The following is a 20,058-nucleotide window of genomic DNA, read 5'->3' as shown; positions in this document are numbered from 1 at the left end:
CACACACACACACACACACACACACACACACACACACACACACACACACACACACACACACACACACACACGAACCCCCCTCAGAAAAAAACTGAATAAATGAGTCACAACCACAACTCCCACATCAATAACAGTAGAATCAAGATGGCGGCCGAGGGCGAGTACGAGTCGATCCTGTGTGTGAAACCCGATGTCAACGTTTATCGCATCCCACCGCGAGCCTCAAACCGCTCGTACAGGTAAACAAATCACCGTGGGGCGTTTACGGCGCAGCAAAATATGCTTTAACGGTGTTTGGCGTCGCTCGGTGTGGGCATCTCACTTTCCCTGCCGCCGCCGGTTCACGCTTCCTGACCACGAATAAGGGGCTCCAGCTTAATGTTGTGGTTTTAAAGGAGCGGAGGTGAGATGAACGCGTCCAGGTGTGAGGAAACGGCTGAATTCAGCGGCTGGTTTTCTGTGTCGCTGTCACAGATGTGAGCGGCGCTGTGTGCCGTCATGCCGGGTCGATACGGGCGGTCTGCCAGGACGGTCCCGCTCGCTGTGACAGCTGCTCTTTGCGCAGTGAAACCGCCGTTTTCAGGCTTTTCTGTCCGGATACTTTCTGCTTGTCGTTACGGATGAAAACTTTGTGTGTCAGACGTGGAAACAGTCTGGATGCTCGGGGAGCCAAAGATAAGGACGAAGAATCATTACATTTCCATTTCGATCCTTTACATAGATCCATATGACCATCAGCATCCTAATATGATAGATTTTTGTCCCCTTTGAGATACCGTAAGACTTCAGACATGAACGTTCCACTTAATGTGAATATTTATATTCAAGCCTAAACGACAATATATGAATTAATAAGCAGGTATTATAGATCCAGTTTAAGTTAGTGGTTTCCAACTTCCAATGCATAAATCTGAGTGGACCCAGAATGATTAAAGGGATGAGAAATTCAAGAAATATTAAAGAAATCATATCTCACAGGTAGACATTAAGCCATCACAAGTCAAACAGGTGAGGAATCAAATGTGTGAAATACTTTTCCTGAAAAGTTTGGATCAGTGTCAATGATATAAAATCATCACATCATTGTCTCTGGACTGAAAGAATATTGATTTTAATGTTCTGTCACTTGACTAATCAATAGCCTCACACAGTCTCTCATCAAGGTAATACTGCAAAACACCGTCATGTGTTTTGGATGATCGGTTTCAGTCAGTCGTGTCAAAGACTGCTTCGCAGGGCTGTGACGGCTATTTTCATAGTCGATTAATCTGGAAAATGTTTCCCAAAGCCTGAGAAGACGTACTCAGGTGTCTTGTTTTGTCCACAATCCAAAGATATTCAGTTTATTGTCGTAAAGAAACCAGAAATATTCACATTTAACAAGCTGGAATCAGAGAATTTTGACTCAAGTTATTATCAAAATAGTTTTGATTCATTTAATTGTTAACAACAAGTTGATTAATCGTTGCAGTTCTGCTACTTTGGTTCTAGAAATCTGAACATATTCTTATTGAAACAGGTGTAAATTCAGTGTTAGTTTAGCTCCCTGCTTGTCGACAGGGCGGCTGACTGGAAGCTGGATACTCCGGACTGGTCTGGTCGGATGAGGATCACAGCCAAGGGCCAAGTGGCGTACATCAAACTGGAGGACAAGGTCTCAGGTAGGACAGTCGTGGACATTACAGCAGCTCAGTGTCAGACGTCTCTCAGATAGACTCTAACCAGGACAAACAGTTGCTAAATGTGTGGATGGTTCACTGTTTTGCATTCGTCTCTTGTCATTCTCCCTCCTGTCCTGCAGGGGAGCTGTTTGCTCAGGCGCCAGTGAAGGAGTATCCCGGCATTGCAGTGGAAACGGTCAGTGATTCCAGCCGATACTTTGTTCTGCGGATACAGGACGACAACGGTGAGGACGGGAATGTCGTGAAAATCCCTTTAAGCAGGTGGATGTGAGGAACGTCCTGTCGTCTGTCGTCCCTGTCAGTCACTGTGACGTGTCCTCTTGTCTGCAGGCCGCAGTGCTTTCATAGGAGTTGGCTTCGGGGACCGAGGGGACGCTTTTGACTTCAACGTGGCTTTGCAGGACCACTTCAAGTGAGCAGCGATGGGGGGGGTTTAGTGTAAAATGCTGATTGAGAAGAAGCTGCTGCAGTTTCCTGGAAGCTGCTGAGATGTGGAGTTTATTTCTGTGTCTGTGCTGATGATGTGATGTGTGTCTGCCTCCCTGCAGATGGGTCAAACAGGAGAATGAAATCAGTAAAAGCGCCCAGCTCGGGGATTCAGGACCAAAGCTGGACCTGGGCTTTAAAGAGGGACAAACCATCACGCTCAACATCGGGGTGAGAACCAGCCAACATCAGAATGTCCAATTTCTACTACGTTATCAAACATTTCAAATAAAATGAGCCTGAAAGTAGCCATAATAAATCAGGTGTGTTTAGTAGATTTAAAAATAACTTGCTGCCTATAAAACTTAAATTGGAGCTCACGTGGTTCTAAAGCACCAAACAGATTTTGCAGCACTGAAACAAAACACACAGAATAAAAACAAAGAAATAAAATAAATGTTTTTTCTTCTCAACACTTTTTCTTTCCATCTTTAGCAAGGTAAAAAGAGGGATAAGCCCCGCCCACAAGGCTCAGGTGGCTTTGGACTCCTCCCACCGCCACCTGGAGGCAAGATAGCCCCTCCCCCTTCATCAGGCTCATCCAATCACAACATCGTCCCGCAGACGGGCGGCACAGCGACAGGTAGGTGGACAGGCAGACACTGTGCGTCGCGTCTGTCTTTGGTTGTGCAGCTTTAACCTGCAGGATCGACCTATTTTCTTAATCGCTGTGTTAATTAGTTTCTGTTAAATGAGTCAGAGTTTTTAGAGCTTCGGGCTCAGAAAATGAGTGAAATGTGTGTCAGTTTGTGAGCTACTTTTAATGAGTTCTGGATTACCCTCTGCGCGTCTGTCAGGCTGCCTGTTGGACCTGGACAGCAGCAACTCCAACACAGTGGTTCAGTCCAACCCGAGTTCAGATCTGTGGGGCGACTTCTCTGCACCTGCGAGGTAGAAAGCTCACTTCCTTCAACGGGCTGAGGGTGTGTTGTAATCTGTTTTCGGACAAATGGCATTCTTAACTTTTCTCTCCGTGTCTTCAGCTCCGTCCCTCCGCCGTCACGACCACAGGACGCCGGAAACTGGATCCAGTTCTGAGTCGTCGGCTGCTGCGTCGGTCGTGATTTCCATCTCACCTGCATCTGTGTCTGTAGCTTCCTGTGCGTCACACTGAGATTAACCCCCCCCACACCGATCCCAAAGCAGAGACGTGAAACACCGCCGAGCTGTCCTCATGGCATCACTGCATCCAGAAGGAATCATAGTTCTCTCAGATCTTCTTGGTAGGAATGAAGCATTCGTCTGTCAAAGCCATTCCGCGATATGAGCCATTTCCAGTGATATTTAAGGGCTATGTGTGATGTCCTGAGCTCCTCTCTGTGTGTCTGCGTAGCCTCCCCGGCAGATGGCTCTCTGAGCAGAGTTTAACTCTCATCTGGCATGTTTTTGGCGCTGCAGCAGCTCCCCCTGCAGGCCTTGCTGGGTGCTGCGCCTCCAGACGAGGCTGCTGTGGGTGAAAAGCTGCAGAGCTGAGATGAAAATCAAAGACGAAAATTAAGGCTTTTTTTTTGCTGTTCCAAAAACTGGCACTTAAATCTGATTCTTAAGCCTTTATTGTTTGTAATGAGCCAGAGATTTCTTCATTTTCCTGAATAATGTTCATATTACAGCTGCAGTCTGTCCAACTGATTCGAATATAAATCCAGAAAAAGAGTTTAAGACACATAGCACTCTTTTACCTCATTTGCCAGAGTTTGTCTCGAAGCAGAAAAGTCTAATTTTCAGACTGAACAGGGATTAAAAGGCTCGTTCCCGCCCTCACACTGTGAACTGTGGACTCGTCTCAAAACGTCTGTGTTTAAAACTGCTGCTGTCGGTTTAACGTGTGGTTTGATTGCATAAAGATAATGGAAGCGGATTTAAAGATGCAACTTCAGAGCATTCAGATGAAAACTAAATCAACCAATTTCAGATCTCCTCTGGATTAGCAGATTAAACCGCCTTTTTCATGCCATCTACTGGTATTCATGACCACAGAAATCCACTGTAAAGTATTTAGAGTTTATAGAAGTAATTAAACTTGGAGTGGGATGAAAAACTGGAGGTAAAACGTCTTAAAATATATTCCTAGAAATATACAGGGAACCTTAACATTCCTGTGCGGCGTACTAAATCTATAAATGTATGTTTACAGTGTAAAATAATCTTTGTGTTTATGACTTGTTATCAGCAGGTTTATTGTGTGGCATCACTGAAATCAGTGCATTCGTTACTCTCAGTTATTTTCATTCTTTTACTGCTTTTTTGTCAAGAATTCTAAAGATAAGGTGAGAAATGTATTATGTTTTGCTCAGTTTTGGTGATTAACTTACCCATTTCCAGAATCCAGTTTTTGCATGAAACGCGTGTTAAAGCATGAACGTCCACCTGGTTGACGTTTAGATGTGGGACGGCTGTCTGGCTGCACCCCCTGCGCCTCCCGATGCTCCTTTAAACGGGCTGAGAATGAGACGCCTCCTCACCTCGTTCATGTTCACAGCACGCAGTGGAAGGAGTGCGCTCGTCACAGGTGCACGTGCGCTCAGTTTACCTGCTTGTTCGTGTTTGTGAAGCGACCGCGAGGCTTTTTTTGACGTCGAGGGAGCGAAGCTGAACGCTGTTTGTTTCATCAAAGTCAGAGCAGATCTCCATGTCGAGTGCAGGGATTATTAAATGAAACACGGTGACATGAGTGTGAAACACTGCGCTGAGCTTCCACTGCAGATTAAGACAATCTGAGGAGATTATTTGGAATTTAAAGGAGTAGTTTGACATTATTCGCCTCATTGCTGAGAGGAGAAGATCGATACGACTGATGTGTGTGCATTTAATCTGAAGCTGGAGCAAGCAGCTGCCTATTTTATCTTAGCTTAGCTTAAAAACAGCTAGCCTGGCTCCGTCCACAGGGAGCAAAATGAGCTGAGCAGCTCTTCCAGGTCTCAACAATTAACCCGGTTTGTTTTTATTTCCCAGATGTCGAACGATTCCCTGACTTTAATTTAATGCTCGATGACAGAGGAAAGAAGCTCCCGATGCTTTTATCCCCATGTGGCTTATTTCAGACTGAAATCCAACCACCCTCTTACTGAACCCATGTGTAATGCTAAAGATATGAACACACCGGTCTCAGGACTGAAGGCGAGGGAAACAAAACGATTGTCTTATTTCATCTGATGAATGTCTCCACGGCAGCAAGTGAAATGTTCATTTTTGTACTGAAAAGGCTTCGGCGGGCGGTGACGTTGGATGGTGTTTACAGGACGTTTCTCCACTTTGTTTGTGTAGATTTTTAAGGTTTGCTGTGATAAAATCATCTGAGCTGTATTTGATTGGCATTAAGATGTCGGGCTGACTGATACGTTGATTTGTGTGTTGTGTTTACATTGCTCGTATTGCTGGCTAAAATCTAAAAATGTCTCCCATTTCTCACTCACTCCACTCTGGCTGTAAAGTCACTGGACTAACACTTTTGATTTACGACCAGTTTCATGAGAAAGAGGCAATAAATCCTTTCAAAGGACGTGAGATGTCTTCTTCTTATTTAAGAGCTTTTATATCAAGATCACACATGAATGATAAATGAGAAAATGGTATTCCTTTCAGGAAGCATAATCTGGATTATTTCTCTTCTGTTATCATGTATAATAATCCTGAGGGTGATCCCAAATCTCTGGTGTGGTGAACCATTTATCAGTCACTGCAGAACCAATTAGCCCCTCCAGCCTCTAAACATCTGCATGATATTAAAGGATAAATGGTTAAAACATTAGACTGTGTGCAGCAAACCTCGGAAATAATATTCCACAAACTCTGAAATCTGATAAGATGTCACAGCTGTCCTCCTCCAGCTCTAAATTATACCCAAGATCTGGACTTTCTAATGGCTTAAAGCTTCACCACAGCTGGTACAAACGCTGCAGGAGCTGCTCTGCAGATGTGGAAGGAGGTGAAGACGTTACACCTGTCGCAGCATCTTTGCACTGGCTCCTCGTTCGGTATCAGATTCCTGCAGAGGCTCCTCAGTTTGTGTTTGAAGCGCTGCACGGCCTCACTCTGAGCTGTGTGCACAGCTGAGACCTGCACATCTACAGATCTCGAGCTGTTAGCCACAATCTGCTGATGCACCAAGAGCCTGGAAGAGAAAAATATTAGACCAGCAGAGCTTTGAGACTCGTTTTAAAAGTGTCTGAGGACTCATTTTTACCTCTTTTTTCTCCCTCTGCTGTGACTCCTGACAGGATCTGCACCAACATTAATATGCATGAATGTCTACACAGGTGTGCGTGTGTTTATGTGTGTATGTTTACACTATGTGGAGTATTTATGTGTGTGTTTTCAGTACTTATGTCCCCTGATGATCTTTCTGCACAGTCATGTTTGTCGTAATGCACTTTGGCACAAACCTGGTTTGTTTTCAAGGCGCTCTATAATTAAAATTGACCTATTAATCGCTTCTTTTACATAAATAAAGGTTTCAACACTTGATGTTGATTGCAGGGGGTCAGAAAGACACACGGTCACCGTAGAAGTGAGAAATAATGTGAAAGGTCAGGACATGAACTCATTCAGCAGCAGATTTTAGCTCTGCTGACAGACAAAAAAGAGTGACAGACAGCTGGACAGACACGGCGAGGACGAGAAGAGGAAGCCAGTGGCGGCATCAGATCAGGCACTTCTGGTCTGAGCTAGCAGCTCTGATCGTGTCTGATCTCCGTCTGCAGGCTGGACTCTGCATGTTTGTGCATGTGAGACAGAGTTGTGTGTTTTCTGCATGTGGACTTCAGACCACGTGTGCTGTGTTATGTGTGTGTGACTCTCATGCCTCTTTCGATCCGGGTCACCTCCCGCTCTGTAACCCACACCGAGCAGCACGTCTCTCCAGAACACCATCATGTCAATTTGATGGATTCATTCGGATCTGTGTCGCAGCCAAACATCAATTCAGGACTTAAAATACACTTGATATCGCTGCGTGCTCGCTGAGGATTTTGCTTCCCTCTGCAGGGAACTTTCCCATCATCATCACTGCGATGAGGCGTCAGATTTCAACGTTCAACATGTAACTCAGACGCAAACTGTTCAACACTGCCATCACTAAAAGCTCAAGTATAACCTGATTTTTCATTAAACGCCAGGACGTGGTTTTTAGTCTCTGCCACCTCCTTCGTTTTCAGTGTAAACAGACGAGTTTACAGCAACACTGCTGAGGCACAACAGTGCTTTGAGCTAAATGCTAACTCTAGCATGCTAACATGTTCACAGCAACAATGCTAACATGATGTTATATGACCACGTTCACCATCTTATTTTAGCCTGTTAGCATGCTAACATTTGCTAATTAGCACTAAACTGGAAGTACAGCTGAGGCTGGTGGGAGTGCAGTGAGTTTTGCAGGTATTTGGTCATTTTGACCTGATGATGGCGCTACACAAAGTCTGTCAAATTTCAAGATAATCCGTCTGATAGCTGTTGAGATGTTTAAGTCCAGATCAGAGTGGTGCAGCGGCTGACCCAACAAGCTGCTCCTAAAGCAACAGCAGCAGTGTTTCTAAAGGGTCCACATTTATTCCAAACAATGTTTCATGTGTTTTTAGGTAATATCTTATTTTTAAGTAATCCACCAGCAGAAACAAGAAACAATAGCACTAGCCCACGTTATGAAACTATAATGGTCTCTGCACAGCCGGATGCAGAGTTCAGGACTGTGGTTCGGTCAGTCTGTCTGACCACTCGGGTAGGGGTCCGACACACGGACAGACCTGAGGTCAGCACGCTTTCAGAGGACTGAGCTCACTGAGTCTAATCTAAGCTCAGCCTCGCTTTCAAAACTACACACAGCAGCACTTGATAAAATAAATAGACAAGTCACTTTTCATCGGGCTCGAGGCCGTGATGAGAGGAGCTCAGAGCAGGTGGCCAGAGAAAACGACACGCTCCCATTACAGGAGATCTGTTTGCCTCCTTCACGTCCAAATGAGATACCGGCATGTGTTTGTGTGCTGCTCTGAAGCTACGACGCCAGCAGAACTCCAAGTTCTTGTCCAGTCAGGTGCTGAACAACGCTGCAGCGATGAGCTTTTTAAGGATGGAAACGCCGGGCGCCTGGTCGTCAGCTTTGGTGCGGATTGAATGCCATGAAATTTGCTGCAGACATCCTGAGGTCGTGGTTAGAAGGTCCACAAAGACATGAATTCACTGTCATGGACCAAACAGCAGAAACTTTAAAGCGAATTCTTCTTAAACTTCGATCTTACTTTGAAAGTTTGGCCCGTCAGCTGTGACCGTGGATGTCAGACTGTCTCAGAGAGGTGAAGACAGTGTTGACGCAGCAGCTGTAATCCAGCATCAGAAGGTTAATCTGAGCAGGTTTCAGACTGTTTGACCACCTGATGAGCACTTTGGCTGATGCACACACACCTGAACTCTTCACTTTGAGTCTCCTTCTCTGCATCTTTTCAGGACTCTCGTACCTGCAGCAGGACACGTCAGAAGTGATCAGACTATTAACATTAATACAGATTAATATGGAGTTAGTCTGCGTGTCCTGTCTGTCACACTCATCATCTTTACCAGGTGAAAAAATACACTTAAATTATACTTTTTGAAGATTGTAGTGAGTACTCCTCGTGCTATTTTGTTGTGTACTCAAGCAGTCCTTGAGTAATACTTGAGTATACTTGAAGTGTGAGTGTGCTGGAAATATACTTAAATATACTTCAAATGAAGTGAAATTAAAGTACACTTTAATGAAGCATGCTGATGTGTATTAAAGGACTTGAAAACATGTATACTTTACAGTTATACCGTTAAAGACAGTTTGTTACCATTAGAAGTATTTGTAATTTAGTACACTTTTTAAAAGTACATTTAAGTATAATTCATAATACACTTACAATAAAGTAGACTTTTAATAGTTACTTTAAGTGTTGTAGAATTAGTATATTCATTTTTAGTATATTTAAGTAGAACTTAATGACATCAATTCAGAAATACACTTTTTGAAAGTATGTGTCAAACATTAAATTAAGCACAAACAGTAAAAGTGTACTTGTACTGACTTTTCTATATTTAAAGTATATTTCTAATGCAGTAAAGTGAAGTACTCTACTCTTTCACCTGAATCACCTCTTAATGAAACTCTCTACCAGGACAAAAAAACAATGTTTAAAGTCAAAGCACTGAAACTTTCACTCAAATATCGTCTTGTACTCTTTATTAAAATTGTGTAGATTTACGTTGAGCTTTTCTTTTCTCACACACACACACACACACACACACACACACACACACACACACACACACACACACACACACACACACATTACACAACCCTGGCACACCTCAGACACGCAGCGTTGATGCAACATATCAGGTGAAATGTCAGGAGAGAACTTTGGATCAGAATAGTTCACAATCCACCGGTCCCCCCCCCATCCCCCCCATCCCCCCCATCCCCCCCACCCCCGGACCCTCGGACCCGCTTCCCAAATGTGATCCAGTCATCAAACTGTCTCCCTTTAGCAGACGTCTCGCATCACAGACGTCTCCCTTTAACAAGCTCGCTAATTCATGAGCTTTGGCTGCGGACGGTGGCTGAGATGACTCTCAGATGATCTCTTTATCTCGATCTGCACCTTTAATAACACACAGGATCTGCTGCTGCTTGAGCCAGCGCACACTCGCCTGACGCTGTCTGAGTCTGGGGCTGTTAGGATGAGCAGGGAGGGAGCAGGGAGGTCAAAGGTCAAAGGTTAGAGCCACTTTTTGCTTTGAGGCTTCCAGAGAAACACGAACCAACAGCTTGATGGCATGATTTAGGAGGAGGCGTGCGTGTGTGTGTGTGTGTGTGTGTGTGTGTGTGTGTGTACGTGTGTGTGTGTGTGTGTGTGTGTGTGTGTGTGTGTGTGTGTGTGTGTGAATACTTGTTAGCTAATATACTTATACTTGCGTGTGTGTGTCTGAGCACACGAGTGTAAATTAGTGCAAATTAAACTCACCGAGCAGGTTTTAAGTGTGCACATGACGTTTCCTGCTTATGAGTGAAAACCTCGTATCTCCAAAACGTCAGCTTTTCAGGAACTAAAGAATCCAGATTTGCTTTTAGCTTCATGACAAAAAAGCCTCAGTAGTCCACTTTAGAGTATTAGAAACATAATTTATGTACAGAAAAGTAATTACAAGTACACCTTTACTTTTTGCGCTTAATTTAAAGTATGTCTGACATGTACTTTAAAAAGTGTACTTCTAAATAGACGTCAGTAAATTCCACTTAAATGTATAGAAATGAACATTTTAATTCTGCAATACTTAAAGCGGTATTTCAAATGCTTATAAAAAGTGTACTTTAAGTATATTATAAATTGTACTTTTAAAAAGTGTACTCAAGAACAAATACTTTTAATAGTAATAAAGTGTACCTACAGTATGAAGTATATCTTGTAATACTCTATTGGCATGCTTAATCAAAGAGTACTTTCATGTCACTTCATTTTGAAGTATTTTTAAGTATATTTTCAACACATTGGTGATATAATACAACGGTACTGCGAGTATGTTTTTTTGTACTCATGAATCCTGATTTTCACTGTACTTCAGTACATGTTTGTGAGTTTGTAATAAATACAATTTTTTAATGAGGTTTTCTTATTTTCTGGAGACTTCCTGTGACGTTCTGAGGACGTTTAACTGGACATAAAGTCCAGCTGGGTCCACGTTTCCTCTGTTATTCTGTCTCATATTTCCACCTTGAAGGTGATCTGCAGGTGAGAGCAGCTTTCTGAACCCGCCCAGCAGACGTACGCTGAAGCAGTTTGTTGTTGTTGTTTTCACCTCGGCTTGTTATTTACGACTCCTGCGGTTTTTATTAGCCGGGCAGCGGCTCAGCATTCTGCGGTCTGTCACTGCTCCTTCCTCCCTCTGACCTCACCGTCCTCTCGCTCTGTGCATGCTGCCGACGCTGCCTTTTCCACACGAGTGTCGAGGATCGAATGTTTTTTGGCAGACAAATCGCACAGTAGCCGTCCCTGCCAGCGCTGCGGCCTGGGAAAGAGAGACCTGAAGTATGACAGTGAATAAACAAACTAACTAGCATGCCGTTAAATAAATATGTACAAAGAAGAAGAGGAAGGCAAAAACAGTGTCACTGCTTGTTTGCAAAGTGGCAAAATCTGTTCAAGCTGCAAATCATTTTGAGGACGTTATGAGCCTGACCTTCATGATCTGAAGAGTTTAGCTTCCTAGTTAGCAAGCAAAGCTCTAAACTTCATGGATACTCAAAGTTCAGCTCACACATGAAAAGGCTGCAGACCTCAAGCAGTCCAGTTCAGCTCTGTCTACCTGTTGCTGGGAACTGAAGGTAACGGATCACAGATATTTTGCTGCATCATTTTTCATCATGTTTCAAAATCATGGCTGATGTGACTGAATGTCGGCCTTGTTTTCTCAGACCCAGAGGCCACAATATGCATAAAATGAGTTTTTATCTGTTGGAATCTGAATGATTTGTACATAAAAGTTCCTCAAATATTCACAGCTGTGTCTGAATCTCAGGTGCACTCATCAGTTCACTGCCAAAAACACGGCCATGGTCAGTGAATGCGCTCTTTTAGTGCATTCATGTCCAAAGCTCTGGTTTGGTATCTGATCTGACTGGGGTTCACCTGCTGAAGTCCACCTGTGCAGGAGGCGGGAGGAGTGCAGCCGACGGTGCTGGCGTGGGAAACAGTGCGTGACTTGGCCGGACTGTGAGGCCGGAGGGTCAAGGCCGTGGCTGCAGCACTTACATGGAGCTGAAAAGTTGTAGTGTCAAATTTACGAGCGTGGGTCTATTTTTGAAAACATCGGGGGAAGCTCTCCAGATGGACTCACCGTGTGCGTCTGTGCACGCTGATCATGTGTGCATGTCATCTATTTGTATTAGTGTATAATCTTACAAGGACATTATTGAGGTATGAGCATGCTTGGCCACACTTTTTAAGGTCAAAAATTTGCAGAAATCAAGATGTGAAGTCAAACATGAGGTGATTCATTGAGCTATTAAACATTTTAAGTCATTAAAAAACAATCAATTTATTGCATTTGAATTACTTTTCAGTAGAATTGTCGATACAGTAACGTCAATAAACAAGCACTTTACTTTGTGCACTTAAATTGTGATTTGAAAAGCTTTGCAGTGTCGACGCTAATAGTGAATTTAATGCATTAAATCCTCATTTAAAACACTACATTCAATTCATTTGGGTAAGTGTACATTTATTTAACAAAATTAGAGAAGATGTAGTTTCGTAAAAAGTGCTACGGTAACAGCAAACAGCTTCGTTCAGTGCTAACATGCTAAAATACTCATGTAGCTAAAAGTTGGTAGCTGCCAGCTACCTGTCCAGTGCTACGTACACGAGTGCTACTAAAATATGCATCGTATACGTATTCACCTGGAGTGCCTCTGAATCGGTTGATTTAATATAATAAACTTAATATTTCTGGCCTTTGAAACACTATTTAAAGCGTGTTGCAGCTCTCAGTCAGCTAGCAGACGTGTTTATGGCCGTTAAAAGGCCTGCAGTCGATCTACAGGTCACAGCTGTATATAGACTGTATTTTGGCTGTATACTATGATGTATAGAGCCAAAACTCTTGACCCAAATATAGATGCAGAGCACTAAAGACGGTATCTTTTACAGGGACAAGCTAACGTTACAGCACTATTAAACATAAATAATCCCCAGAAATGCGGCTGGTTTCATTTTCAATGTGATATAAAAAGTACAGTAAGTGCTACAGTAAATATTTTAATCAATTAAAAAGATCAATTCATTATTAATTCATTCATTAATTGACTTCCAAAAACAAATGAGACCCTGATTTAACGATTGCTGGCCTCAGTTTATCTCAAAATAATTATTTATATGTAAAATTAGTTGATGAACCACTTAAAATGTGACAAACATGGTTGTTCGAGCTGAAAATGATGTTTCAAATGTCTAATTTTGTCTGAATTTTAAAGATATTTCATTTACATTCACAAAAAAAAAAAGAAACGCAGCAAAGTGTCAGATTTTAGAGGAGGACTTAGAGGTTTGCCACAATGTCACATGACATTTTCCTCTTCATCAGCTCATGACTCTCCTCATCGCTCTCCTCTCCCCTCCATCTCCTTCATGTTCCTGATGGCTCCTTTCCCTCCGCTCTTCTTCCTCTTCTCCTCCAGCCTCACCCTCTCCTTCTCCATCACCCAGTCCCCTCCGAGGTAACTCAGTCCGTCCTCGGGCCGCCCGCGAAGCCGCGGCCTCGGGTCGAGCAGCGCCTGGAAGAAGGAGCAGGCCAGCGGGGTGAAACATGCGAACTGAGGCGCGACGGGAGGGCGGTCTTTCTCTCCGAGCTGCATCTCTGTGATGTCATCCTGGGCGCTCTCAGCCCGCGGCTCCGCCCACACGTCCAGCTCGTCCTCAGGGCCTTTCGCCCGGTCGAACCACTCCTGATATTTCAGGTATGAGAGGCAGTCGCTGGCGGTTTCAGCCCACGGGTGAGTGCCGGTGAGCATGGCGTAGGTCAGGATGCCCAGAGCCCAGCTGTCCGTGCTGGACTCCACAGAAACCCAAACTCTCTGCTTCTTCTTCTGCTCCTCATCCTCTTTCACGCCGTCGCCCATGCTTTTCCCGCTGTCCTCGTTTCCGCGAGCGACCTCGGCCTCAGGGGTGCAGTAAGGAGAGCTGTACCAGACCTCTGGGACCCTGGTGCCCCGGGCCTTCACCTGGTGAAGAATATTCATGTATCAGTCACACGTATACAGCAAGGAGACGTGCAGAAATAGGCTGCAGTGATAGGCTACTAACAGGAAACGACTCAGGCTGTCGTTCTCTTTATTGTCAGAAGAAGAAGCTGCTCAGAAATGGCGTCGTTTGGCCGTCGGTTCATACTGACCATGCCGAAGTCTCCCAGTTTGACCCAGCGGCAGGCGGAGTCACACAAGAAGACGTTCTCTGGTTTGACGTCTCTGTGGACGAAACCAAGAGAGTGCAGGTGGGCCAGAGCGCCACACAGCTGGGACACCACCCGCTGACAGCAGTCCTCCTCCACACCGACCTGCAGGGAGAAGCGTGTGTGTTTACAATGCAACGTCATCTATTGCTTAGATTTGAAGTTAAAGTGATGAGTGATGGCTGCGACCCTTTACGGTCTGACTTTGAATTGAATTTCACCAAACTGTAGGAGTCTAAATCCAGTATGTGCTTTAATATTCAGGACCCTGGTGGAATAAGCGTGTACCTCGGGCAGGATGACGTCGTAGAGATCTCCAAACAGGCCCGCTTGCTGGGCGAAGACATAGTGTGAAGGTGTGGAGTAGGCGATTCCCAGAGCTCTGGTCAGGGACGGGTGGGTGCAGAAGGACAGCGAGAGGTTGTACTCCCTCAGGAAAGACAACATTGAGGTGGACTCACGGGGGAAGAACTTCAGAGCCATCGGAGTACCTGACGGATGCAAAGGAAAGATACCGATGGAGCTCTCTTTTTTTGTCGAGGCGATGAAGAACAAGGATGAGTTTCCCCCCTCACCTCTCTTCCTGTGCACGACCAGCATGACTTTGCCGTACGAGCCCTCACCCAGGAGCTTCAGGACCTTGAAGTGCTCCGACGTGTCCATCGGCGTCAGAGACTGAGCCGTCAGGTGGCACATCTCGTCCAGAAGCTTTGTGGCAGCCTGGACACACAGTTGATTGAGTCTCATTGTTGACATTTTAATTGGCATTATGATTTACTGCTGCAAATTAGCTGTCGTTTCTGCCATGCTTTACTGTCTGTCTCAAAAGCTACAGTCTCGCACAGCAAATTGAAATGCTAACGTAAACATAGCAAACAAGCTAAGCAAGCAACACCTATGTAATATGGGTCATTGTCATTGTTTTTGCTTTGATGCAGCAGTTTTCGCTTCAGTAGAGTTCAGTAGAACATTAGCATGTGTAAGTGATGTGTACATGTCCTTCAGGACATACTTAAATAAACCAAGTGCTGACTTTATTGGCTCTTTGGTGTTTTCATTTCTCTAATGCAGAGACGTTCACAGCTGACCGTCTCTTTGCAGTCACTTAATGCAGGAGCTAGCTAACCCAATCCTCGTTGCTCTGAAAGCAAGTGGCTCCAGAGGATGTTGTTTGGCTGTGGTGAGTGTGAGGACTTTGCTGTTGTTGGCCCACGAGCAGTTCCAGCTCCTGCAGGTTGTGTTTGCAACGCCACCCCTGCTATTTCCTGTCCCCTGCTGCTTTAGGCCACGTCATGCGAGTGCTTTTCACCTTCTGACTTCACGCTGTTATCTGAGCCACCGATCACAAAATGAGGCCCCCGACACTATGACTAAATGAGAGGCAGCTATTTTTATGTTATCATTTATCAGATATGATCATTTGAGGACTTTGTGCTTCTTTTCAGGGAGGAATTGCTTGTAGCTGTTTGGAATGTGGCGCAAACGTTGCCGTGATGATTGTCGTCATTGTGATGCTGGCAGCCCTGATCCTCGGGTATAAACATGTCTGTTAATAGCTTGATGAAATCCTTTGACACCCACACACACACACACACACACACACACACACACACACACACAGACGGTTGTTTTGTCTGGTGGAGCGTTGATGTTTCCACCACAGCTGGCTCCGGTGGGTCCAGGCTGGGATTTGGTGTCACCGTGCTGCAGACATGCTCATTACAACTCATTAGAGCCGCTGAAGCGCTGCACACAGAAACTGTGAATTCCTGCCGAGGCTTCATTCACACCAACAAAGACTCACTGGACGGACTCTGCGATCAAACGAGGAGATAAAACCGACACGCCGGAGTGTTTTTGATCCAAGGACAGATTAAACTGAATCATCCAGGGTTTCTAAAAATCAGCATCAAACGGCAAGAGCTGCCAAGACTTTGGTTATCTGCGTCTGTCTCATGAGGAAGATGCAACATAAAAAACCCCTTCAGACTGATTTCTGACAGAGAATCGAGTGATGTGAAATGATGTGATGTCTGATCGATCATCAGTGTGGGCGGTCTCCGTGGAAACTGAACTTTTTTTGTTTGTCCTGAGCAGGTCCGTCTGACATGATGTTCTCAAACATCTCGAAATCATTTCTCACCTTTAGACTCTGTTTATGGGCTGCTGGCAGCTTAAATAGCAACTTGGAATATGAGGTTACTGTAAGGTTACGAGGTCACTTGATGTTTGTTGGATGTTTCTCAGAGCTTTTTTGAAGTATTCAAAGGAATGGATCAAACGGAGTCAGATTTTCTGACGCGATACGATGACATCACATTTTGTTGGTGTCCTTTGAGGAGCTTTTGATGAGATAACGATGAAAGCTCCTCAACCCATGAAGCAATTACTGTGGAAATATGCGGTTTTTAGGTGGGAGCTTAAACTCAGATGCCTGCTTAGACGTGTAGGTGGAAAAATTCAGATTTGCTGACGGTGTGAATAAAACACAACCCGTGTGGAGGATCAGGGGTTAGGAGGGTATTCAGTGAGCAGCATAGCTGACGAGCTCCGAGCTGGTCGGGTTTAAAGAGTGTAAGAGGAGGTGACGCCGGTCTGAGCCAGCAAAGGACAACTCCAACGGCTTCACAGTGAGACGCCATGAAGGTTACGTAAGACACACACACACACACACAGGGCTGGACCTGTAGTGTGTGTGTGTGTGTGTGTGTGTGTGTGTGTGTGTGTGTGTGTGTGTGTGTGTGTGTGTGTCAGAGATAAATGTCGTGGTGATGTCCTCTACATGGAAATGGATCTCTGGATCACAAACACCAGTGTGATGAATGACAAGATCCTCTGTGTGTGTGTGTGTGTGTGTGTGTGTGTGTGTGTGTGTGTGTGTGTGTGTGTGTGTGTGTGTGTGTTAGGAGAACACACACTTCTGTCAGCACTGGCACACAGCCAGACATCAGCTCAGCTTACAGCTCAACTGTGTTTGACCATAAGATCTAACATGAAGCGACAGGAACAGACGCAGTGTGTGAACGTTCAGTGATTCTGATAATCAATCAAACACATGCATTAATCAATAACTGGGCTTCACCCGAGCCTGGTTTTCCAGTCAGTCTTCATGCATGTTTTACAAATGTTCTGTAATCCATTTTCAACAGGTTTCAGGATTATTAGATATCAATGTGAGAGAAGCAAAACCTGAAAAATACAAATAATTTCTGACATTAATGATGAAATGTTTAAGCGTTTGAGTTTTAGTTGATGCAGATTATTGAACAACCGACAGTTCAAACGTGCACGTACAGTATGTTAAATGAGACATCAAAGTCTCCTTATGCAGGCTGAAAATGCTTAATGAATATTTTCTATGGGTGACTTGTTTTGATTAGATTTTAATCCTTAAACTTACACAAAGTTAGAACACATCTCAAAATGAGCAGTAATTTCCAGCTTCTAGATAAAAGACTTCACAAGCTGCCGACAGGAAATAAAGCCCATTATGGACTGTAACAATAACAATCACGATGTTAGGCCTGATCGACTGTCAGAAAATAAGTAATACCATACATGAATGACATGATATTAAAGAAAAGTTTCTGTCATTTGTGTAAAAATCACACTGAAATATGTTCATGCCTCTAAAACAGGTTTAAAACCTGCTTCACTGCAACTGAAATCAGACATTATGAATCCTCTAAAATGTGTTAGAGTTAAAATCAAATAAAATATTTGCATTGTATTTGCTCAGGAAATGATCGAATACATGCATTTGATCATTAACTCCGTTTTAAAGGGTCAATTCACCCAAAATACAAAAATATATATTTTACCTCATTTAGCTCTTTTAGTAGCTCTCCATGCAGATAGTTTGTTTTTATTTGTCCAGGTTATCACACAGACTGTTTTTTTAATGAAAGAGCTTCCCATGAAGACTCTCCACCTCCAGCGAAGCCACAAAGAGCAGCACAAATATCTCCAAAACTACAGAATCACACAAATGAGAGCACAAACTGACTGAAGTGACCCTTTAAACTGCGAAAACTTTCCCTGCTCCGGCTTTGACTTACTGTCATTTTGCAGCTGTGGTTCGGCTCAGCGAGCTTCAGTTAGAAATCTGTCCGTCCTCCTGTAAATGTCCGTCCTGCTCTTCATTTAGGAGGTGCACCTGTCCGGAGCCTCCTCTGCTGAGTCTTCTGTCCACCTGCAGCTCAAACCTCAGACCTCAGTCTGCTGCAGAGACGGCTGCTTCGTGCAGTCAGAGGAGAAACTGTCCACGCTGTCCGCCGGCTTTCATGTCTGCTGCAGCTGCAACTTTTATCCCAAAGTGATATGTCCTCATGTCCACTCCTCCCCCTGTCCTCCCCCTGGATGTGTGTGTGTGTGTGTGTGTGTGTGTGTGTGTGTGTGTGTGTGTGTGTGTGTGTGTGTGTGTGTGTGTCTGTGTGTGAATGAGAGAAAGTGTGTGTTCTTACTCCTTTTCATCCCTCATTTGGACATTAACTTCTTCCTTCCTTCATACTTTACGTCTGTGTGAGGGGACAAGAGAAAGTGTGTGTTTATCTGCATGCTTGCATGTAAGTGTGTGTGTGTGTGCGTGCATGTGTGCGTGCATGCTCTTGTACTTCTATCTAAAGATGCAAGCATGTTAGCATGTTAGCATCACGTCATTAATGGTCTTCACAGGTTAAAGACAGATGTAAATGCTACTTCGGCCACTAGAGGGCTTTGAGTGTGAGCAGATGTCTCTTCAGGGACCTGAAACGACCGAAGCTGTCCTCTTTGGGGGAAGACAAGTCTTCATCTGCGCCTGACCCGCTGAAGACAAGGTGTCGCTCACACTGTTGTGCAACTTTTACATGAACTGTCTTAGTGGAAATGCATTAAGTTAGTCTGAAACATAAGACTTTTATTATTTGTTCTCTTTCTGTCCTGTTGTGACATCCAAATAAACAGCTGTTGATCTGTAAGTCAACAAATTATCGCCTGTCACTCAAATATCATGCAAAACATTTCTTTTTCTTTCTTTCCCCCCTGCCTCCCTCCTTCCCTCTCTATTTCCAGCCAAAGGATTTTCCTCTTAAGCCCAGACCCCCCGGGGGGTTGTAGCTCTCAGCTGCTCCCACTGACCACAGTCCACACATAGAGCCGCGGGATCGCTCGGACGTTTCCTGGAGGCCGGCATTAGTTACAGGGTGAGTCTGTCTGTGTGTGAGATCATCTGTCTGCGGCCACATCAACGCGCTGACATGATGCAAGTCACTGCGTGGGACTTCGAGTCCCTCGTAGCTGAACAGCAGCGTTTTAACATCAGTAGAATATAACAGCACACGACAGTAACAGATGAGAAAGTGTCCGCGTGGCTTTGTTGTGCGGTTCTGTTATTTCCCAACGATCTCCTGAAAGAAGCCTGTAATTTGGGGCTAAACATGGGGTAATTAGAAACAAACTTAGACAGATGCGTCGGCTTTAAAAGCAGTTAATGCCTTCCAGATGACCTTTAAAAGCTCCTCATCGTTTCTCAGTTTGATTGATTTGTGAGACCATAAACGACGCAAAATGTCAGCATTTTGAGTGTGTTATAGAGCTTCCTGTGCAGAAAACTTCCTGCCCTCCATCTGCAGTTCGCGGCACAACAAAAGAGCGACGTGACGTCATCTGCAAACAACCTGCTGAAAGTGTATTAAGAGAACTTTATTTCCAGTAAAGCTGTCAGCTGAAGAAGAAGAAGAAGAAACATACTTTTTATTATCACACACAGAGTTTAGTTTCACGCTACACGCCATGCTTCTGTGAAATTATTATTCTCCGTGTTTAACCCATCCTTGGTCCGTCCTTCCTCTGCGGCAGACCAGGAGCGGCGGGCTGCCCGGGGACACAAGTCTCTGTCATCACCATTGGTCAGGTGGTGATCTTCTTGCATGTTTTTACGGGGGAGAACATGCAA

At 44.4% G+C, this 20,058-nt stretch overlaps 2 protein-coding genes across 2 annotated transcripts; one reads left to right on the top strand and one right to left on the bottom strand.

Moving 5' to 3' along the window:
* Positions 1-99: 99 nt before the first annotated feature.
* On the top strand, positions 100-5,667 carry necap1 (NECAP endocytosis associated 1). Its single transcript, XM_070984086.1, has 8 exons — positions 100-239; positions 1,561-1,661; positions 1,802-1,906; positions 2,013-2,094; positions 2,231-2,339; positions 2,604-2,751; positions 2,966-3,059; positions 3,152-5,667. The coding sequence occupies exons 1-8, from the start codon at positions 100-102 to the stop codon at positions 3,204-3,206; spliced, it is 834 nt and encodes a 277-aa protein (XP_070840187.1). The 3' UTR covers positions 3,207-5,667.
* A 7,605-nt stretch (positions 5,668-13,272) lies between these two features.
* On the bottom strand, positions 13,273-18,233 carry LOC139346335 (serine/threonine-protein kinase SBK2). Its single transcript, XM_070985360.1, has 5 exons — positions 18,182-18,233; positions 14,699-14,843; positions 14,412-14,614; positions 14,067-14,228; positions 13,273-13,896 (listed from the first exon to the last, which is right to left on the bottom strand). Exons 1-5 carry the CDS (start codon positions 18,185-18,187, stop codon positions 13,273-13,275), a joined length of 1,140 nt encoding a protein of 379 aa, XP_070841461.1. The 5' UTR covers positions 18,188-18,233.
* Between the last annotated feature and the right edge of the window lie 1,825 nt (positions 18,234-20,058).

The sequence above is a fragment of the Chaetodon trifascialis genome, chromosome 17 (assembly GCF_039877785.1).
Source record: "Chaetodon trifascialis isolate fChaTrf1 chromosome 17, fChaTrf1.hap1, whole genome shotgun sequence".
Lineage (NCBI taxonomy): Eukaryota > Metazoa > Chordata > Actinopteri > Chaetodontiformes > Chaetodontidae > Chaetodon > Chaetodon trifascialis.
Note: the sequence above shows the minus strand (reverse complement) of the source record. Positions and strands in the feature narration are given on the sequence as shown.